The following is a 23,640-nucleotide window of genomic DNA, read 5'->3' on the forward strand; positions in this document are numbered from 1 at the left end:
TGGCAGAAGCTCTTCACAAGCCCGTAGAGAGTTTCTTTGTGTGCATTCTCCAAAGAACAAGCAGGAACAATATAAAAAGAGGAGCTTTCAGAGACCTTTCCCTGAACATTATTACAATATATATTAGATACATTAATTAACCAATTAAAACTTCCCATTCTTCTTTGAACATTATTACATCAAAAATATGTCAACTAGGACTTTATGACATCATCTGTGTAAACAAACATATATTCCTGCACAAATGGAATTACAGTAATCTCTGAATTGGACATGCTGTATAACCTCTGTAATGAAAACATAAAAATTGTGACATCAACTTCTCAGACAGGCTTACTTTTAGACAACAGAATGGAAAAAACTCAATGCTACCTGGAGACTACTTATTGGCAACATCAGGAGAATTGTGCACAATGGTGATGTACAATATGTAAACAGGTATAGTAACATTATAAAATGTAGTTTGAATTTAATTTTCCTTCCAGCTAATGCATTTGAAAAATGAAGATAATATAGGAAATATAGGGATTCATTTAGAATTTTCCTGCAGTTTTTTGTTTGAACCTGCAGATTTTTTAAGGGCAGCATGGTTGGCACAGCAGTTAGTACAATGCTCTTATGGAGCCAGCAACCCAGGTTCGAATTCGGCACGGTCTGTAAGGAGTTTGTACATTCTCCTCATGTCTGCATGGGATTCCTCCAGGTGCTCCAGTTTCTGTCCACCCTTCAAATCATACAATAACAGTAGATTAATTGAGGTATTATGGCAGCATGGGCTCATGGGCTGGAAGGGCCTGCAACTGTGCAGTATGTCTTCTGTAAAAGTGCATAATGTATTGTTCTTGATTATCATCATTTCAATTCAAGCTTTACTTGCAGGCAAAATAAATTACTGAGGAATAAATATCAGAGCCATGTGTATTTTATCTGTATTAAAATATAAGCAGATGTATTTGTAGTACTACTACTATGTATATAGATGTATGTATATGCTGTATGGGCTTGCCCGCCCCCAAAACTGACTCCTCCCTCCCAGTTATCCCCATAAAGGCTGTCAAGCCCAAACCCCTCTTTCAGTACCTGCCTTGGAACCAGGCCAGCAACATGCAAGCTGTGTTGGCAATTTTTTTTTTGAAAATTTTATTTATAGTTTTACAGACTGATATTATAGGAGAACAATCCTCCCCTTTTTCAGACTATTGTTTGCCGAGTCCTTCCTTTTTCCTTCCCCCCCTCCACCTTCCCCACCCCCCCCCATCCCCACCATCCTTTAACCTCCCTCCCACTCAACCCAGGTAAAAGCATAAAAATCAATGATTAAAAATTAAAAATAATAATGCAAATGCATTACACTAATCTTCTTCTTTGGCTTGGCTTCGCGGACGAAGATTTATGGAGGGGGTAAAAAAGTCCACGTCAGCTGCAGGCTCGTTTGTGGCTGACAAGTCCGATGCGGGACAGGCAGACACGATTGCAGCGGTTGCAAGGGAAAATTGGTTGGTTGGGGTTGGGTGTTGGGTTTTTACTCCTTTGCCTTTTGTCAGTGAGGTGGGCTCTGCGGTCTTCTTCAAAGGAGGTTGCTGCCCGCCAAACTGTGAGGCGCCAAGATGCACGGTTTGAGGTGTTATCAGCCCACTGGCGGTGGTCAATGTGGCAGGCACCAAGAGATTTCTTTAGGCAGTCCTTGTACCTTTTCTTTGGTGCACCTCTGTCACGGTGGCCAGTGGAGAGCTCGCCATATAACACGATCTTGGGAAGGCGATGGTCCTCCATTCTGGAGACGTGACCCATCCAGCGCAGCTGGATCTTCAGCAGCGTGGACTCGATGCTGTCGACCTCTGCCATCTCGAGTACTTCGACGTTAGGGGTGTAAGCGCTCCAATGGATGTTGAGGATGGAGCGGAGACAACGCTGGTGGAAGTGTTCTAGGAGCCGTAGGTGGTGCCGGTAGAGGACCCATGATTCGGAGCCGAACAGGAGTGTGGGTATGACAACGGCTCTGTATACGCTTATCTTTGTGAGGTTTTTCAGTTGGTTGTTACAAAAGATTACACTAATACAAACACATTAAAACCCAGTCACATCGAACTTAACACTATCAATACTAACAACTGTGTACTGACTGATAACAACCAAGGATTAAAATGTGCTACCTGCGATTCCTTGTCTAATGTGGGCACGGCTCCGATACTGTCTAACAGCCCCAATCCCTATGTCGTACACACCATTCCAATGACTTCTCCGGCATTGTCCACAGTTTGCGATCTGAAGTGGAGCAGGGTTCATCCCAAGATTGAAGAGCAAAGAGAAAGAGCACGTGGTGGACCTTATAATTCCCATTCCCATCACATTCCATATGGAGAGTTCACATGTCCCTCAACAATCCACCGTAAAGGGTCTTAACTGGACTATTGGCTGCCTGGTCTCTGCCCAACCATACTCCCTGGACCTGATCTCTGACCTGTATCTTTTGCTTCAGTTGTTACTGAGATCAACATTAGTGAATCCAAAACTGAACCAGGAATCCTTTAAGTGAAATTTAATTTCCTATAAACTGAAAAGAAGGAATTTAATAATTCACACTTTCTTCTAAATGCACATAATATTTATGGATGTGTCCATAGCTAGTACTAATATGCACAGAGTGCTCAAATTGGCATGCAAAGAAGCATTCCAAGAGAAGAATCGCCCAAACTACTCACAGAAATCATCTAACAGGGCAGCAACTATCAGCAACAAATCAAGACATCTGGGTACAAATATAAAGGAAGATGGATAATCTTATACAAGATACTAAGTAATTAGTCAAGTCAATTGTCATCTGAATTCACAAGTACAACCTGATGAAACAGCGTACTCTGGACCTCGGTACAAAACTCAACCAGAGGTTGCACAGATACAAACAAGCAATACACATGAGGGACAAGTATTTGTATATACAAATAAATAAATAGATTTTTTTTTCATGAAAATGAGAGTCTCAAATGGTCAGTGTGAGCAGTTCCTTTGGTCATTCAGCATTCTCACTGCCTATGGGAAAAAGCTGTTCCTCCACCTGTGGTTCTGGCTCTGATACTCCTATATCTCTTTCCCAATGTGGAAGGGGTTCTCAATTATTTAGTGTGTCCTCTTTAGACAATGATCCTGGTAGATCACAGGGGGAAGGAGGAGCAGAGGGAAACTCCAGTGGTCCTCTCTGCCACTTATATGGTCCTGTGAATAGACCTCCATTTCTTTTCTCTGCAGCAACTGTACCATTCTGTGATGCATCTGGCCAGGATGCTCTTGACAGAACTCCTGTAGAAGGTTGACGTTATGCTTGCTGGTAGCCTTATCCGCTGTAGTCTTCTCAGGAAGGGCAGTTGCTGTTATGCCTTCCTGACAAGTGAGGAGACATTCAGTGTCCATGACAGGTCATTAATTAAATGAGCTCCATTACAGAGTTGTTGATATGTAGTGGAGGGTGGTTGTTCCTGGAAGTCCATGATTATCTCCTTCCTCTTGTCCATGTTGAGACTCAGGTTGTTACTCTCACGAGATTTCCCACCTCTTCTCTATAGTGAGACTCATCATTGTTGGTGATGAGACCAACTACTGTTGTGTCATCTTCAAACTTGATGACACTTGAAGCTGGATCTGACGATGCAGTCGTGGGTCAGTAGCAATTACAAGATACACAGATACAGGTACTAAGTAGGAGAGCATGATTAGCGTAGCTCTTTGCATAACACCATTTTAGCACCAGTGACCCGAGTTCGAATCTGGAACCATCTGTAAGGAGTTTATATGTTCTCCCTGTGTCCGATTGGGTTTCCTCCAGGTGCTCTGGTTTCCTCCCACATTCCAAAGATGTACTGGGTTAATAAGTTAATTGATCACATAGGTATATTTGGGCAACATGGGCTCACGGGCCAGAAAGGCCTATTTCCATGCAGTACCTGAAATTGAATTAATTTATATCCAGGAGACATACATTATATCCAGGAGATTCTTACAGTCAATCATATCACGGGGAAAAAAAAATATTCTCAAAGCCCTAAACTCTTGTAATATTTTCATCATTTATCATTCAAGGCAAATAACCAGGATGCAATATATGTTTGTAAAGCTTAATGTAGTGAAATCTTAACAATTAATTAAATATTTAGTGCATTCGCTCTCTCTCTCTCTCTCTCTCTCTCTCTCTCTCTCTTTCTCTTTCTCTCTCTCTCTCTCTCTCTCTCTCTCTCTCTCTCTCTCTCTGCCCTATCCTTCTCTAACTCAGAAACTGGCCAATTGATTCCTTAATTCCTTAATCTTTATGAAACCAAGTAATTCAGAAGAAACTTCTTAGCCCAAAGTTTAATGAGAAATGGAACTCTCTGCTGGAGTGGTTGAAATGAATTGTATAGATGCATTTAAGGAAAGGCTTGACCAGCTTATTAGGGAGAAGGGTGTAGCACTATCAATTAGACCCAACAGACTAGAAGTCAAGATTAATAGACTTTAATCACTATAAACTTACAGTCATAGCTTACATGCTGTTGGTTCGATTCCAATGCAATACTGAGGGAGGGGATTGGGCCTTTATTAGGAATCATAAAGACAGCCAAAAATGAATCCAGGCTGGTGAGAAGAGAAGGTGAATGCATGTAAATGTTGCTCCTCCTGCAGTTACAGGCAAGGTAGCTGAGAAAGGAGGAGGAGTTGGCAAAGTTGGAAAAGTGAATCAGTGAAAAGTGAATTAATTAATAAGGGAACAGTTCACATGGAATGTTGAAAAGAAATTGAAGGCAAGATGTATGATGTACAATGATTTTATCTTGGAGGCAAATTGTACTTAAAGGTTTCTGACTCAACACTGCATTACACATTACAAAATATTCTTGATTCTTTGATGACCAATTGCTAATGTAACACTTAGTACTTGCTAAAGTTTGAGCCTGAAATGCCGAACACAGAAACACCTGTATCTTCACACCCTGATAGACATGAAATATGAACATTAATAATTTTTTTTGCATATTTTGTTAGTGCAAAACAATTCAGCTCATTGAATGGTGTAATGACAACAACCTTGTGCTCAACGTCAGCAAAACCAAGGAGATGATTGTGGACTTCAGGAGGAAGTCAGTGGAACATGGCTCAGTCCTTATTGAGGGCTCAGTAGTGGAGAGGGTCAAGAACTTCAAATTCCTGGGTGTCAACATCTCCAAGGATCTGTCATGGAGTCTCCATGTGGATGCAATCATAAAGAAGGCTCACCACCGGCTATACTTTGTGAGGTGTCTGAGGAGATTCTGTATGTCACCGAATATTTTCATAAACTTCTACGTGACTACTGTGGAGAGCATTCTGGCTGGTTGGATCATTGCCGGATATGGAGTCGCCATTTCTCAGGACAAGATTAAACTCCAGAGGGTTGTTAACTTGGCTGCAATATCACAGACACTAGACTTCACTCCATCAAGGACATTGACATGAAGTGGTTGTCATGTATATGTATAGATTGTAGTGTTGGATGACTGTGATTGGCTGAGAGCCTAGCCACACCTACTGGCAGGTCTTAAAGGATTGCTCCTAGCCAGACCAGGTCATTTTGGACTGGCTGACCTACATGTGATATGCTCCAGTCTTTTAGTTAATAAAAGCCTTGATTTGGATCAACAAATCTTTGGTTCTTTCGAAGCGCTCTACAGTTTTATTAACTAAAATGTTTAGAAGGGATGGAATGTACGCTACAGCTGGAACACCTCGACATTGACCCACAGTCAACTACAGCCTCGAATGACGTTAAGCACTGGGTGAGATGCTTTGAAACATACTTACAACTCTCTGACCCTGCCGTGATAGAGGACAGCCATTGACTACTAATATTGATGACTATGGTGCCCCCGAGAGTCTACCAGAACATCCAGGACGTGATCAGTTATGCCGCAGCCATGAAGGTGCTGAAGGGCTCTATGAACGACCAGTGAAGAGGGTCTATGCTTGGTACAAACTTGCAACAAAGAGGCAACAGCCCGGTGAGTCCTGTAGAGCTTATATTCAAGCACTAAGAGCAATGGGCAGGGACTGTGCCTGCACAGACAGAACTGCTGCAGAGACCACAGACGAACTCATTCGGGATGCCTTTGTGGCCAGGGTTCGATCGAATGAGGTGAGGCAGCGCCTGCTAGAGCATGGGGGAGAAAACCTAGAGGACGTGATCTGGATCACAGAGACGATGGAGGATGCAGTCTTAAGTATGGATGTGTACTCTCGGGTCTGGACCCCAAGCTCTGATGTGAGTAGGATGCCCTCCCTCTACCCTACTACCCCCCACCCTGCACACCGATGACTTGTTGCGACCCTGAAGTGTTATTTCTGCGGGAGGAACAAGCACAGCAGGTCCCAGTGCCCGGCAAGAAAAGCCAGGTGCCAGAAGTGCCTTAAAAATGGCCACTTTGCTGTAGTCTGTTGCTCCAAAATGGCCATCATCAAACACAGTGCTGCCACCATCACTGCTGAGCCCACCGCCAGTGCTGCCGACCAGGGACCCACCACCACTGCTGACCAGGGACACGCCGCTGCTGCCGACCAGGGACACACCACACCCACCACCGCTACCGATGCTGCTGACTGGAGACCCACCACCACCAAGGCAGCTGACCAGGTACCCGCCACTGCGACCAATGCTACCGACCCGGTACCCACCGCCACGACCACTGATGACTGCCCGACTGACCACCCCACTGCCAACAGCAAGAAGCGACCCCCAACACTTACCATTGGCTGGCCGACACCCCAGCAGGCTGCTGGCAGCAACACCAACTCCTCGACGCTGTCTCTTCAGGCCCAACTGTTTGCATGACGTCATCACGTACACGTTGCATGATGTCCTCACGCAGGACTCCACTGTCCCCATTACCAACCTACATGTGATATGCTCCAGTCTTTTAGTTAATAAAAACCTAGGTTTGGATCAACAAGCCTTTGGTTCTTTCGACGCGCTCTACAGTGGTGTCTTTAAAAATCAGTTTGTATACTCAAGGACCCCCAACAACCAGGACATGCCATCTTCACTCTGCTTCCATTGGGAAAAAGATACAGGAACCTAAAGACGAGCACTCGACGGAACAAGGACAGGTTCTTCCCCGCTGCCATCAGATTCCTGAATAATCAATGAACCAAAGACCCTGCCTTACTTTTCATGCACTATTTTTTTAATTGTAATGTTGTAAGAGGGTTATAATATGAATGTTTGCTCTGTGACGCTGCCACAAAACAACAAATTTCGTGACTTGTTCATGACAATAAATTCTGATTCTGATTCAGAAGATAGTATGGTGTTGAACAAGCAAAATGTAACTGACTTCAGTCAGACATAATTTTGTATTTACTACTTTCTGCTTTAGATTATCACAATCATATATGCCAAGTACAGCTTCAAGCTTAAATTGTGCTACTTCATTCTTCATTTATAATCACTGTTAAACTGCTTGAAGGAAACTTTTTGGTTTAGTGAATGAATGAATGCATGAAAGAGAATTTTTTGTCATGTACATTAGTACAATGTACAGATGCAATGAAATTCTTATTGTATCCACACATTAACAATACATCAAATATAATTAAGATGCCATACAGAGAAAAAAGGACAATAAATATAAATCTAAGAGAAAAGAAATAATAAAATGATTTCAAGGTAGCACGGTTAACATAATGATTAACACAATGTTTTTGCATCGCAAGCAATCGGGTTTTGAATCTGGCACTATCTGTAAAGGGTTTGTATATTATGCCCATGTCTGTGTGGGTTTCCTCCTTGTACTCTGGTTTCCTCCTACCCTGCAAAATGAACTGGGATAATTGAGCTGCACAGGCTCGTGGGCTGGAAGAGTCAGTTACAGAGCTGTATGTATACATTTAAATTTAAATATTCACATTTGGCCAGTAATGCAAAAAATATGTTGGTTCTGTAGTACAGAGAGACCTTTGGTGGTCTTCTAGTGATGTACGGTTCAGGTAATGCAGAGTGGGATAGTTGGTGGGAAAAGAAACTGCTCTGAAACCGGAGGTGCCAGGCTTCAAACTTTTGTACCTAGAATGAGTTAAATTATCAATTAAGGAAAATGAAAATTTGCCTGTTGTGAAAAAATATTTGTTCTGTAAGGATAAGCACAGTTTGGAAAAGTGTGCACAGATGGAAAAGAAGAGGCACAGTGAGAAAATCACTTTTTTGCAGGAAAATGGAGTATGTTTTGGCTGTCTGTGTAAAGGACACATCAGCAAAAACTCCAAAAAGTGACTCAGCTGCAGCATCCCAAAATGTTACATATCTTCCAAGAAAAGGAGAATACAAAAAAGATCAAACAACAAGAAGAGAAGCAGAAGAAAACAGTGCCATAGCCCTGGTATTAACAAATGGTTTTACAGGGGTTGGTGAAAATAACTGCAAACTTTTAATGATCCCTGTCCAGGTCAAGGCCAAGAAAGGAAGTGCAATAGTGCATACTTATGAATTTCTCGACCAAGGAAGCACTGTGTCATTTTTCACTGTGGAGCTAATGATTAAGCTTAATCTACAAGGAAGAAGAACAAAAATTCTATTGAGAACTATAGGTCAACTTAAACACATTGAAACCAACATTGTTTTGGGCCTAGAGATCGCTGGACTGAATGGTAATGCCTTTTTCTGAACTCTCAGGTGTATACACTCAGAAAACTGTGCCTGTGCATAAAGGGAACATCCCGCATCAAAACATCACTGAACCATGGACGCATTTAAGAAATGTTTGTTTGCACAAAATCAACTCTGAGATTGAATTGCTGATTAGTACAGATGTTCCAAAAGCTCTGGAACTACTAAATATGATAAAGAGTGTGGGAGATGGACCTTACGCTGTCAAAATTATGCTTAGTTGGATGATTAATGGACCATTAGGATAAAGAAAAGAGCTTTCAAATCAGTGGCTATAAGTGTCAACAAGATATCATTTGTTAAGCTTGATAAGCTGTGGGAGCAGCAGTTCAAGAATGACTTTCCTGAGTGCATCAATGAACACCAAGAACATTCAAAGGAAGACCAGCAGTTCTTGGAATCAGTGTCAACATCTGCCAAGCTGGTTAATGATCATTAGTGCATTGGATGACCTTTGAAGACAAGAGAAATATGCATGCCTGTCACTAGAAGTGTTTTCAAACAACGTGCACTGAATTTAAAGAGAAGATTCAAGAAAGTTTCTTCCTTTTATTCAGACTACACCAAATGTGTGTCTGATGTGATATCCAAAGGATATGCAGAGAAAGTGCCAGATAATATTTTTGGACATAGTGATTGCAAAAAATGGTATTTACCACACCATGGAGTTTTGCATCCACAGAAGAAAAATTTTGTGTGGTGTTTGATTGTGGAGCGACCTATGGGAGGTGGTGGTGGTGGTGTTCACTAAATTCTCAACACTTACAGGGTCCTGATTTGACCAGTATGTTGATAGGAGTCTTAACTACATTCATTAAAGAACCTATGTCATTACTGCAGATAATGAAGCAATGTCCCACCAGGTGAAAGTACCGAATGAAGACCGTGACTTGTTACAATTCCTTTGGTGGCCTGATGGAGACTACGGTCAGAACATGGTAGAATATAGAATGACAGAACATCTATTTGGAGTGACCTCATCAACAAGTTGTGCGAATTTTGTCCTTTGGAAGTGTGCTGAGGACAATATGGAGCAACTCAGCTCTCAACCTATAAGAACCATCAGGAATCATTTCTATGTGGATGACTGTCTCACTTCTACAGCTACAGTAAAGGAAGCAATAGCTCTTCATCATGAGCTTAAAGTGATCTGTTTCAAAGGTTTTTTTTATTACTTACCAAACTGACAAATAACAGTTGCCGAGTATTGGCTTCCATACCTGAAAGAGAGAGAGCAAAAGGAATGAAGAATTTGAGCTTGGACCATGACAACCTTCCTGCTAAGAGGACTTTAGGTGTGTTCAGTGTGGCCCTTTTAAGTTCAAAATCATTTTGAAGGACCGACCTCTCACAAGAAGGGGGGGGGGGGAAATTCTATCAATAGCTAATGGCGACTACAATGGCAAGAAGAATGGACACAACGTTGAAAAAAGAGTTGCAGATGAAAAAAAAAAGACTCCATATTTTGGACGGATAGCACCTCTGTGCCCAAATACATCAACAATAAAACCACAGGGTTTAGAACTTTCCTGGTTAACAGAATCACAGAAATTGATAAAGTCTCACCTCCAATGAAGTTAACAATCCGGCTAATCTGGCTTCCTGAGGTTTGAAAGCCCAAGTTTTTTTTGAAAAGTAAAACGTGGGTGTCAGGGCCTTGTTTTTTTTTCTCTCCAGCCTCAAATGAGTGGTCTCAAAATCCTGATAAATTAAAATAAATTTTACCAGAAGACCTTGAAATCAAAAGTAAGATTGCAAATGAACAAATGGATACAGTGACTCGCTTAATCCATCATTTCTCCTCCTGGAATAGTTTGAAAAGGGCAATAGCAAGAATGCTCAGATTTTAAAAATGGTTTCTGAATCGTAGCAGACAGAACAAACAAGCAAGCAATGTTCCTGCTTAGTTTCAATCAGATAACATTAATCAAGGAAATTTACCACAAAAGAGAGGTGATCTTGAGACTTAAGTAAAGGGACGTATCACAGTTAAAGAACTGATTGATGCTGAGATGGAGATAATCTGCTTTTGCCTGGAGAAAGAGATTCACAGATGAAAAGTGGAATAAATGTCATGGAACATTCTGCACCTTGAGATTCCTAGTTGATGGGGAAGATTTTTGTTACCATCCAGGATGAAAGAAGACTTGTACGTCATTTTTGGATCAAGACTAAAATTATTTTCTGAACAGACCAATTACCAAAACCTGTCTTTTACAAGAAGCAGAAAGCTTTGAAAATTGACGTTCACTTTCTTTGAAAATTTAACCCATCTATGTACAACTCCAGTACAACTCCAATTATCTGAAATGGATTCTCCAAAATCCTTATTTATCCAATTTTTAAAAAATTTTAAACAAATTAGGAATCTTCATGTATCTGAAAGTTTATCGGAGCCAAAATGACCTCACAAGTTGAAAAAAATTCACTCGACATAAAATTAGAACAATGATTGTCCTCGTTTCAGGTAACTCCCTCCCCTCTCTCTTTTCATTTCTTCTTTACCTTCCCCTATTGACTTTTCTCTCCAACTCTCCCTCTCAAACTGCACGCCATTGTTTCCAAGCCTTGGGCTCAGTGGTGTTTCCTCACTTCCCCTTCCCCCCCATCGCCTTCTCTCCCTCCCCTCTCGGCACTCCAGATGCTGACTCCAAATCATCTCCTCAGCCTACTTGCCTGCATACCTGTGCAGTAGGCCTAAGGGAGGATTCAGAGTCGGGATTCCAGCATCACGTTCCAGTGACCGACATGCCAGTGAGTGTTCCACTGGCCCGGGAAGCCTCCCTGGAGATCAGCGGCAGTCTGGGTTTATGTTGGGGATCAGCAATGGCGGTTGGGAAATCTCGGTGATTGGCAGTGATGGTTGGATTCGTCTCGGTTATCAATGGCGGGCTTGCGGCCAGCATTTTTTGGTGAGAATTAAATATTTTTTTAATGCTTAAAAAGCCTTCAATTGTTGTTGTTTAAACATTAATACAAATGATTTGCTGTTGCTACTGGTCTGTTTTTTTTTTAATTAACCAATTAGAACCAAGGAATGATACAGCACAGAAAACAGGCTGTTCAGTCTCTCTAGTCTATGCAGGCCATCATCTCTTTAGTCCCATTGACCTGCTCCCATAAAACCGTCCAGTCCTCTCACATCCATGTACCTATCCAATTTACTCCTAAAACATACGATCGAGCCTGCATTCACTACATCAGATGGCAGCTCATTCCACAATCCCACCACCCTCTGAGTGAAAAACTTCCCCTTAATGTTCTCCCTAAACCTTGCCCTCTTCAGCTAAAAACTATGACCTCTTGTTTTTATCTCCTCCAATCTAAGTGGAAGAAGCCTATTTACATCTACTGTGTCTATACCTCTCATAATCTTGTAAACCTCTATCAAATCTCCCCTCATTCTTCTTAGGAATAAAGTCCTAAACTGTTCAATATTTCCTGTAACTCAACTCCTGAAGACCTGGCAACATTTTAGTAAATCTTCTCTGCATTCTATCAATCTTATTGATATCCTTCCTGTAGTTAGGTGCCCAGAACTGCACACAATATTCCAAATTTGGCTTTACCAATGTCTTAAACAACTTCAACATAACATCCCAACTCCTATAATCAATACTTTGATTTAAAAAGGCTAAGATACCAAAAGCTTTCTTTACAACCCTGTCCGCATGCAACACCACGTTCAGAGAACAATATATCTGCCCTTCTAGATCCCTCTGCTCCTCCACACTCCTTAGTGCCTTATTATTTACTCTATATCTCCTACCTCACACATGTCTGCATTAAACTTCATTTGCCATTTTCTGGTCCATTCTCCTAGCTGGTCCAGATCCCTCTGCAACCTTTGATAACCTTACTTGCTGTCCAAAGAAAAAGCATTTATCTGACATAGGTCCAGTAATCAGAGTTGTTTTGTACTTCTTTGTACTATGTTTGATTATTTTCTTTGTAATGGTAAATTTAAAAAAAAATAATTAGGGGCTGGTATTGTAAGGGTTAAAATGCTGGTTGCAAGCAAATTCTACAAGCAGCCAGAAGATGTGGAGATATTTCATGCTGTCTCCTAGTAACATCTTGCTTCAAGGTTAGCTAGCTCTCTCTCTCTCTCTCTCTCTCTCTCTCTCTCTCTCTCTGCGTGTTTATGATAAATGGTCAGTTTTGATTTTCTTTGTTCTATGAAATGGAAGGAATTAGTTTTGTTCTGACAAGTTTTATTGACCATTTAATCATTTAATTGTTTAATCAAGTTTTATTGGCTTGTAATAACTGATGTAATGTTTAATATACTGTGAAAAACTCAACTCAACTTTAGTATGGATTCATTTGAATTCTTAATTCAGCAAGCAACAGCAAGCGATTATAAAGGAAAATAGTTGCAACAGTGTGGATTGGTAAGAACATCTCCTTCACAAATTCCATCAGCACCAGAGCACCACAGAGCTGTGCACTTAGCCCTTTGCACTACTCGCTTTACACCTATGACTGTGGCTCGATATGACAACAACACCATCTTCAAAATTGCTGTGTAAAAAAGGGTGTTGTAGTGGGCTGTATTGTTACGAGCTCAAAGGACTCCAAAACCCAGCAGCAATAGACATTCACCAAGACAAGTAGTTACTTAAACAAAAGTTGTTTTTCAAATATTTTTAAACATGAAAACAGAATCAAACTTTAACTTACCTATATTAACTTAACTAACTCAACTTAACCCCCTTTTAATTCTAAGTGCACGTGTATGTAGTGTGTGTGTAAATTTAAGAAAAGCTCTTTGATTCAGTGTTCAATCTCACTTTTCATTCTTCCAAGTTCTCTGATTGCAGGCAATTCTTATACTGTGCACAGAATTTAACATGTATAAAGTTCACCAGGCTTTGGTGCTCAAAAAGTAATGTTTACCACTCAAGAAGGTTCTTTGTAGGTTTGCAAAGAGAGATGTGTTGTTCCAGGATTTCCACAACTGAGGTACCCCCATTAGTCACCTCAATGTCTTGCTGATGATACTGCCCCATCAGGGTTCTCCAGATGATAACTTCTGTCTTTCAGGTGTCTCTCTCTCTCTCTCTCTCGCTCGCTCGCTCGCTCTCTCTCTCTCTCTCTCTCTCTCTCTCCCTCCCTCCCTCCCCTTCTCTCTCACTTGCAAAACTCCCTCCTTCTCCAGCAAACAATAGGAGTTAGTCTTCTGCTCCCATCTGTTGTTTTAGGTAAACAAACCTCTCAATCATCTCTGAGCAAGCACTTTGCAGAAAGGACAGAAGTCTTGTAAAAATTTTCAACACAGATCCCCTGACCCCTTCAAGACAATGCTCTATTCATTCTATGACATCATTTCAATTAACACCTACTTGTGAAATGTGCATAGCATTTTCCATAGTTTCTGTAAAGTCACTGAATATGAATTCTTCAGTATTTCAAATAATATCTGTTTTAAAGTGTGTGTATGTGTGTAACCGACTCTAATTTTACCAATTTATCTCCCAAATACATCTACAAATATTATATCACATGATACAAATGAGTGTTGTGTCAGGATACAGGTGTGAGATTGAAAACTTGGCTGAATGATGTTCTAACAGCAACCTTGCACTCAATGTCACCAAAGTCAAGGAGTTAATTGTGGACTTTAGGAAGAGTAACCGAGAGATTAACAATCCAGTGATCATTGGGGAATCAGAGATAGAGAGTGTGAAATTGCTGATGCCATCAAGGAAGAGATATCGGTGTCACAAGACTTGTATCACCAGGTTCAGGAACAGTTGCAACCCCTCCGCCATCAAATTCCCAAACAACAAACTCAATCAGAGACTCATTTAACAGCTCTTACTTTGCTCATTATTTATTACTGAATAAATGTAGAGGTGCCGACCAGAGAAGGAGCAGTGTTAGATCTACTGTTGGCAAATGGGATGGGTCAAGTGACGGAGGTTAGTGTTGGCGAGCACTTCGGGTCCAGTGATCATAATGCCATCAGCTTCAATGTCATTATGGAAAGAGAGAAATCAGGGCCAAGGATTGAGGTTTTTGATTGGGGAAAAGCTAGATTTGAGGAGATGCGAAAGGACTTGCAGGGTGTGCATTGGGACAATTTGATTTATGGGCAGGATGTAGTAGAGAGATGGAAGTCTTTTAAAGATCAGATTTTGAGAGTGCAAAAGCTTTATGTTCCTGTTAGGTTAAAAGGAGGGGCAAAAGGTTTGAGAGAGCCGTGGTTTTCAAGGAATATTGGAAACTTGGTTCGAAGAAAAAGGGAGGCGTACATTAGATATAAGAAGCATGGAGTTAAGGAGATGTTTGAAAGATACATTGAATGTAAGAGGAATCTTTAGGAAAGCTAAAAGAAGGTTCGAGAAAACTATGGCAAGCAGGGTGAAAACTAATCCAAAAGAGTTCTACAGATATGTTAATGGTAAGAGGAAAGCTAGAGACAAAATTGGTCCCTTAGAAAATCAGAGTGGAAAACTGTGTGTGGAACCTAGAGAAATGGGGGAGATATTGAACAGTTTCTTTTCTTCGGTATTCACTAAGGAGAAGGATATTGGGAGATGTGGGATAAAAAAAGCAAATTGGGTAAATATGGGGAATATAGAGATTACAAAAGGTGTAGTTTTAAGGCTTTTGAAGAATATAAAGGTGGATAAGTCTCCGGGACCAGACGGGATCTTCCCCAGGACATTGAGAGAAGTGAAGGAGGAAATAGCAGAGGCTCTGGCGGTAATTTTTCAAATGTCATTAGATATGGGGATAGTGCCGGAGGATTGGCGCATTGCGCATGTGGTTCCGTTATTTAAAAAAGGTTCAAGGAGGAAGCCTGGCAACTATCGGCCTGTAAGTTTGACGTCTGTGGTAGGTAAATTAATGGAGAAAATTCTTAGAGATAGTACTTATAAACATCTGGATAGACAGGGTCTGATCAGGAGCACTCAACATGGATTTGTGGGAGGAAGGTCATGTTTGACCAATCTGATTGAATTTTTTGAAGAGGTGACTAGGAATGTGGATGAGGGTAGCGCAGTGGATGTTGTCTATATGGACTTCAGTAAGGCCTTCGATAAGGTACCACATGGAAGGTTAGTTAGGAAGGTGCAGTCTTTAGGTATAAATTTTGAGATAGTCAAATGGATTGAACATTGGCTGAAAGGGAGAGGCCAGAGAGTGGTAGTGGATAATTGCCTGTCAGGTTGGAGGCCGGTGACCAGTGGTGTGCCTCAAGGATCTGTATTGGGCCCATTGTTGTTCGTTATATACATTAATGATCTAGATGATGGGGTGGTGAATTGGATTAGTAAATATGCAGACGATACTAAGATAGGTGGAATAGTGGATAATGAAGAAGGTTTTCAAGGATTGCAGAGGGATTTGGGCTGCTTAGAAAAGTGGGCTGAAAAATGGCAGATGGAATTTAATGCTGATAAGTGTGAGGTGCTTCATTTTGGTAAGAAGAATCAGAATAGGACATATGTGGTAAATGGGAGAGCATTGAGGAATACAGAAGAGCAGAAAGATTTAGGAGTAACGGTACATCGTTCCCTGAAGGTAGAAACTCACGTGAATAGGGTGGTGAAGAAGGCTTTTAGTATGCTGGCCTTTATCAATCATTGCATGGAATATAGGAGTTGGGAGGTGATGTTGAGATTGTATAAGACGTTGGTGCGGCCTAATTTGGAGTTCTGTGTGCAGTTCTGGTCGCCTAATTATAGGAAGGATATAAACAGAGTGGAGAGAGTGCAGAGAAGGTTTACCAGAATGTTGCCTGGGTTTAAGCATCTGGAGTATGGGGAGAGATTGGACAGATTGGGTCTTTATTCTTTGGAGCGTAGAAGGTTGAGAGGGGATTTGATAGAAGTATTTAAGATTATGAAAGGGATAGACAGAATGGATGTGGATAGACTATTTCCGTTAAGAGGAGGAAAGTTTAAAACAAGAGGACATGAGTTAAGAATTAAGGGGCAGAGGTTTAGAGGTAACATGAGGGGGAACTTCTTTACTCAGAGAGTGGTAGCTGTGTGGAATGATCTTCCGGGAGAAATAGTGGCGGCGGAGTCAATTGTATTATTTAAGAAAAGGTTGGACAGGTATATGGATGAGAAGAAGATGGAGGGTTATGGGCATTGTGCAGGGAGGTGGGATTAGAAAGGGGTGTTTGGTTCGGTGCGGACTAGAAGGGCCTAATGGCTTGTTTCCGTGCTGTAATTGTTATGTTATATGTTATGTTAATATTTTTTCTGCATTGCATAGTTTGTTTACATTTCTCTCTTTTGTGTATGTATCTTTACTTGAGTACAGTTTTTGGCACTTACTGTTAAGTATAAATTTTGCCTGGCCTGCATGATGAAAGAATTGTCAGGTTGCATGCGATGTCATGTATGTAGTCTGACAATAAATCTGAACTTTGATTATTCTGACAGTTAAAAGAAAGGAAATAGAATGAACGCACAGTAAGTAACTATTACATTTATTTTACCAACAAGTAAGTCATAGGTTTTGGAGAAATGCATTTTATTTTCTGGTGCTGAATGTGTAACGTCAGCATTCTCCTCTTTTCTTTATACGAATGTTGGTCTTTCTTTGCCTGAAATAGAATGGAGTATATTTACTGTAACAGCAATTATTGACCTTTATTTAATTTTACTACTGGCAAATTGACAATATCTAAAGATTTTTGGGTACAGGTGAGAACTTCGGTACATTTCTAAACTGAAGTAAACACTGTATCTTGAAAATGGCAGAACTTCAAGATGAACATCTGAATCATACTGATATATTCCCATGAATAAAGTTATCACAGCAATAATTCATTGCCATGGCCTTGGATGTTTTAATATATCTATTTTTTTCCACATTAATTCAGAAAAGCTCTCATTTACTCAGCATTCGATAGTATTGTTATTGATTTTAATTCTATACCATAGTTTAAGACTCATACCTTTGAATTATTATGCATTGACAAAAAATGTCAAATACATTTTAGTCTTAATGGGTATTCCCATGGAATTAATTTCAATAAATTATCTGGGGCCTTCTGCCACACTAATGTTATAACTACGATTCTGTGTGAGAATAGTATTTCAATTTTACTTCCAGCACACAAATTTATAATGTAGCATTGCTATTCTAGTCGAGTATAGCTGATTCGCAGCCCTTCTCTCTTAATGTGTTCCTTATTATTCTTGCTTATCTACAAACTGAATGGCTCAGTCTTAAAAATGCATGCTCAGTCTTTTTACTGAAAAATTCCAAAAGCTCTTTGTGGAATTGCTGGCATTGCCCTCAGGGCCATCAGAACTTCTGCATGTGAGAGTCACTGTAAAGTTGCAGATTTCCCACCTGCAGCTGCTGAACTCCGACATTAGATTCTCAGGGGAGCCCTACAGAGGGATTCCAACTTCATCCAGTTCCCCAGCAGTTAGTCTGAAGAAGCAGTCTGCTTAACCCTTCATTAATTTCAATGAAGAAGACCAGCTGTCAGGGAGTGATACAAGTTTCAAAGTCATCCTTTGAGTGAATTACATTAGATTTGTTAAGATGTTTCTAGAGCTTTTTAGTACCTTAATAGTGTTTTTCTTTCCACTCCCATACCACCTTAAATAATTCCCATGCCATAAGTGCTCCGTAATTAGTAAGGGATCACTTAAGGTGGTATGGGAGTGGAAAGAAAAAGGTTGAAAACCACTGTTTTAATCATACCTAATTGATTCATTATGTGCAAGGTTTCATAACTCCAAAGAAAATGGGCCAATGACAATTTTTCTCAAGCAAAATATTTAATTAACACTTGGGTGTTAATGAACCAGTGGTTTTCAACCTTTTTTTTTACCCACTCCCATACCACCTTAAGTAATCCCTTACTAATCACAGAGCACCTATGGCATAGTGATAACAAGTTTTGATGTATGTGAGTGGAAAGAAAATGTTTGAAAACCACCACCTTAATATATTAATTAATACATTGATTTTAATGTTTTAAAAATGTTTAAATATTCCTTAACAAGGTTTGCAGGTAGTTATATCTTGGGACATTAAGTAGGAGTAGCATTTCAAAATTGAAGCTTGTTCTGTCCTTTTACATGATGGTACTTGGAATCAGAAGGCCAACTACTTCATAAAGCCACAATGTTTGAAAAAAAAACTGCTCTAGATACGTGCAGACAAAAGAGACAAGAAAGTGAAAAGGAAATCAATGGGTCAGGCAGCTTTTCTAAAGGCCAGGAAATGCCTTATAATATTGAATATTTTATTTGTAGAATTCCTAAATTTGGTTTAATATTGCATAACTAATTTATATAATTCATGATATCATAAAATATCTTCCTAATATTTTTGCAAATAGACTATGGGTTAATTTGATCTATCTTTACAAGTCCTTTACTAATATGAAAGCATTAATTAACTTACATGATCTCAACACACATAATACACTCATTTGTATATGTTTTGGAGTCTGTGCCACAAACCGGAGCATATTGCCTCGAGCATGCAGGCAAATTGTAATTATCACAGGCTGGCTGCAAAGAATTAAAAATATCACAACTCAGTAATATGAAACAACTCCTGAGAAAATCCTTCAAATAGCAAATCAAATAATGATCTTACTTGTTCAGTTTCTTCATTAGTGTTGCTAGCTTTGGACATACCTGAAAAATACAATCATTTCACATCTAGTTGTAGGATGAGTTGAATTGATGTTTTACAGCCAACGTATTTTGTGAGAAAAGGACAATAATGTGTTTATTGTGTTACAGGTTAGATTATATTTTATATTGTATATTAATATGTCTTTAAAAGAGAAAGATTGTGGGGGTTTAGTGTGTAGGTCCCAGACAGCAACACTTCACAAAAGACATCTCACTTAAAATGCAAGAACTTTGCTGAAAGAGAGATTTCATGTCCACAGTGACTTTACAGAAACTTTGAAGAATGCCTATGGAAACTTCACAAGTAGGTGTTAACTGGACTGATGCTGTGGAGTAAATGGACTATTGTCTTTAAAGCAATAGATGGTCAGACAGAAGCTGATTCCGGTACCAGAAATCTGGCTGATTGCAGTTTGCTGTTCTAAGAGGGGCCATGTGATTTTGCAAGCAGAGAGAGAGAAAAGACCAAACATGCTTTCTCAAAGACAGAGGGGGGGGGGGGGAGGGAAAGAGAGGGAGAGAGAGAGAGAGAGAGAGAGAGAGAGAGAGAGAGAGAGAGAGAGAGAGAGCTGACTTCTACAGTGGCTTTTGGAAGCTTGTAGAAAACCCCATTTTAAAAATGGGTTGTGAGTTCTGAGTTCAGCCTGTTGAAAATCCCTTGTGGTCCTTACAAGAAGAAATGGCTGGCTAGAGTGTTTCACCAGAAATAAGGGAAACAAAAGGAACTCTGTGGTGACTTGTAAGAAAAAGTTATCATTTGGAAACCCTGATGGGGCAAGTTTCTTTGGCAAAACACTGATTGGAGGTAATCAGTTTGTGTGTGTGTACAACGAGCAATAAATCTCTCTCTGAAACCAACTAGAACCTTCCTAAGTGGTAACCATTTACCTCTTCTCCAGAGCCTGGTGAAAATTCATAAATGTTAAATTCTGTGCACAGTATAAGAATTTGCTGATACTGGTGAACTTGGAGGAGTGAGAAGTGAGATTGGACTATGAAGCAAAGAACTTTCTTGAACATATACCCATTACACATGAACTTAGAATTAGAAGGGGGTTAAGTTAGTTATGTTAATAGTAATAAGTTAAAGTTTGATCCTGTTTTTATGTTTAAAAGAAATTAAAAGCAACTTTTGTTTAACTAACCATTATTTTTGGTGAATTTCTATTGAAAACCCACGCAGAGATGGGGAGAACATGCAAACTACGTACAGACAGCGCAGGTTTCGAACCCTGGTTCGGACCCAGTCGCTGACACTGTAAAGTCATAATGCTTACCGCTATGACAACTATGTTGCCCAACTCATTATTTTTCTTTTTTTAATAAATCCATTTTGTAGACCTGCATGTAAGGGAACTCCCAGCAAACTAAATTCTGAAATGAGCATAACTGATTATGGTGTTGAAAAATGTTCAGAACTTATTCAGATAATCTGAGTATTTTGCTTTATCAGCATTTGTTTTCAACCACTACTAATCAGTTCTTGATGAATGAAGCAAATGAGATTTCTGAACAAGTCAGTAGATAAATTGGCAATTATATTTATTTGCTGTCTGCTGCTCATCAATAGCATTCAAACAAAAAGCAGTGACTTTAAAAATGGGCTATGCTGCCTGACATGAGCTGACGCAAGAGATCCAGCCATCCAACATAAAAACAATTTTAAACAGAGGTTGAAAAATGACCAATGATCGTCAGGTTTGAAAATTATTGAAGATTTAGCATGCTCTCAGATGTTCTATGTATTTTCAGTCAATAAGCAAATATGTTATTTATATTTTTTATTTCACTGTCATTCCATTTTCAGATGTTACTTGTGTCAAGATAATATTACTGATAATAACTTGAAAAACAATCCTCATTTTGAATATTGCGGTGAAATGCACTAATTTGTAAGAGATTGTACTCACCAACAATAATGAAAAGGACAAGGGTTGCAATGAGAAAGCACTTTGTTTTCTTCATTTTGAAGTTTCTTGCATTGCTCTGAACACCATGTTTTTAGCAATATTTATAACCTTGCATGACCCTGATTATCATGTTTGTGACATCACTAGATACACATTGAAAGATAAATCATTAACTTTATGGCTACTTGTATTTGCTGTATTTTTGTTTTCTTATGTTACAAATTACTTTTAATATTGCTTTCAACACTTGTTAAACTTTAAATGTGTCCATGTGGTAGGTATTAAATGAATCATTCGTAATCCATCTAATTGTGCTATATCTCCTGGTAATTAAAATGCTGGACAAAGATTTCCAACGTCATTAATTACTTACAAGTATATTTTAATGAGAATACCTCATAAAAAGGTGGCCATTTCTCCATTGTATTAATATTTAAGAGCAATTGGAAAAAAATATTAACTTTGATTAAGCAATTAGTCATCATTTTAACTAACTTACATTTCAAACTGTTTTTGTGACTGCCAAGATCAAGCTTGAACAGCATGGCTTACAATGCTTTGATAGTGTCCCATATAAGAAGTTAGTGAGAAATATTAGAGCAATTGGGATTGGTGTAATACACTTGGAGGAAAAAGAAGTTGGTTGACAGAAGGGAACCAGTAGGAATAAAAGAGTCTTTCATTGGTTGGCAGTCATTACCAGAGAAGTGCTGCAGGATCAATCCTTAGGCCCTGTTTATTTGCAACATACGATCAACTTCAGATGTTTGAGAGATGCAATCAGGCAATCGCAAGCCATGCCCACTAAAACTACCAATGTGTGCACCGGCTCGTACAATTCCTGTCTCAGCCAACATACTTCTGCAAGCTGCTCATCACATGTCAAAGTGCCACATGTGGCTTGCAAGCCGTGGTTTGGTCACCCCTAATATATATCATTAATAAGACCATTTGAGCTGAAATAGGCCATTTAGCCCATCAAATCTGCTACACCATTCAAATTATAGCTGATGCATTTTTCCTTTTAACCTAATTCCTCTGCCTTCTCTCCATAACCTTTGATGCCCTTACTAAGGAAAAAACCTATCAACTTCAGTTTTAAATATTCCCAATAACATAGCATCCATAGCCATCTGTGGCAATGAATTCCACAGATTCACCACCCTCAGGTCGAAGACATTTTCCTCAACTCTGTTATAAAGGAATGTACTTTTATTGTGAGGCTGTTCCCTTTGATCCTAGTCTCTCCCACTACTGGAAACATCTTCTTCATGTCCACTCCACAGCACCTAATATCATGAATACTCCTGGGATCGTCCGATCTCGAAAGCTAAGCAGGCATGTTGAATGGACATGAAGAAAGGGAATGGTCAGTACTTGGAAGGGAGACCGTCGTGGAACACCAAATGCTGTAAGTTTCTGTGAGGGGCGATGGACAAAGTGGCAACTCTCTACCTACCTTAGAGTAGACAGAAATTAAAGAATTTCATTTATGTTACATTCTAAATGTAGTATTAACTGACAATAATGAAATCTTTACCTCTCTAGCCCTTTGAGTATTGGCTATGTTTCAATGAGATTCTCCCCACCCCCAAAATTTTAAAAGTCCAGCAATTACAGACCCAGAGCCATCATGTGTTAACCCTCTCATCACAAGGATCTTCTCGTCAATCTCCTCTGGACCCCCATGCATCCTTAGACAAGGGTCCAGAACTGCTCACAACACTCCATACAGAGTGAAACACGAAAGCCTGCAGATGCTGTGATCTAGTGAAAACACAGACATGGTGGAGAACTCAGCAGATCTCGCTGCATCCATAGGAGGTAAATATATATAACCGATATTTCAGGCCTAAGCCCTTCTTCAAGGTGTGAGTAAAAATCAGGTAGGGGCCTGAATTAAATGGCTGAAGAGCAGGAAAGAAAGGGCATGGAGCAGCACAGACCATCAGGCAAAAGGTGATAGTTTGACATGGATAGGACAAAAGAGGAAAGGTGAGAATTTATAGGTGGAGGGGATGCCTCTATGACTGCAGATCTGGAAGAAAGGAGACCGAGGGAAAAGGAAAGAAAGAGAGAGCTAAAGGAGAAATGGGGGAGAAAAAGAGATAGAGGGGGCCTACGGAAACCAGAAAAGTCGATATTAATGCTACCTGGTTGGACAGTGCCCAAACAGAATATGAGGTGTTTTTCCTCCAATTTGTGAGTGGTCTCTGTCTGGCATGTCAGCATGGGAATGGGGCAGCTAATTGTAATGGGTTGCCACTGGGAGAGTTTGGAGATTCCCGCTATTGCAGCAGGCAGAGCCGAGGTGTTCAATGAAGTAATCTCCCAGCCTGCATCCATTTTCTCCGATTGAAGGGGCACTACAATGGGGGTGCAGAATGCAGTGGCTGACCCCTGCAGATTCATGTGAAGTTTGACTTGGAAGGACTGT

General features: G+C 40.1%; 2 protein-coding genes across 6 annotated transcripts in view; one reads left to right on the forward strand and one right to left on the reverse strand.

Moving 5' to 3' along the window:
• The first annotated feature begins 251 nt into the window (after positions 1-251).
• Positions 252-23,640, forward strand: part of fbxo38 (F-box protein 38) — a 104,258-nt gene continuing 80,869 nt past the window's right edge. For 2 of the 4 annotated variants that reach the window (XM_069898752.1, XM_069898753.1), the window contains exon 1: positions 252-438. The gene's annotated coding sequence lies outside the window, so the exon portion shown is untranslated. Of the gene's footprint in view, positions 439-21,386; positions 21,478-22,489; positions 22,615-23,640 lie in introns of those variants that run through there. The other 2 variants (XM_069898750.1, XM_069898751.1) reach the window with 2 other exon arrangements.
• Positions 17,099-21,313, reverse strand: LOC138743405 (trypsin inhibitor ClTI-1-like). Of its 2 annotated transcripts, XR_011344860.1 has the most exons (5): positions 21,204-21,313; positions 19,253-19,293; positions 19,055-19,164; positions 17,987-18,121; positions 17,099-17,231 (listed from the first exon to the last, which is right to left on the reverse strand). XR_011344860.1 is itself a non-coding variant. In XM_069898756.1 (4 exons), the coding sequence occupies exons 1-4, from the start codon at positions 21,256-21,258 to the stop codon at positions 17,186-17,188; spliced, it is 252 nt and encodes an 83-aa protein (XP_069754857.1). In that variant the 5' UTR covers positions 21,259-21,311; the 3' UTR covers positions 17,099-17,185. The 2 variants fall into 2 exon arrangements, 1 of the variants encoding a protein (XP_069754857.1); XM_069898756.1 differs by lacking the exon at positions 17,987-18,121 and having other exon boundaries at positions 21,204-21,311.

Source organism: Narcine bancroftii, chromosome 9 (genome assembly GCF_036971445.1).
Source record: "Narcine bancroftii isolate sNarBan1 chromosome 9, sNarBan1.hap1, whole genome shotgun sequence".
Taxonomy (NCBI): domain Eukaryota; kingdom Metazoa; phylum Chordata; class Chondrichthyes; order Torpediniformes; family Narcinidae; genus Narcine; species Narcine bancroftii.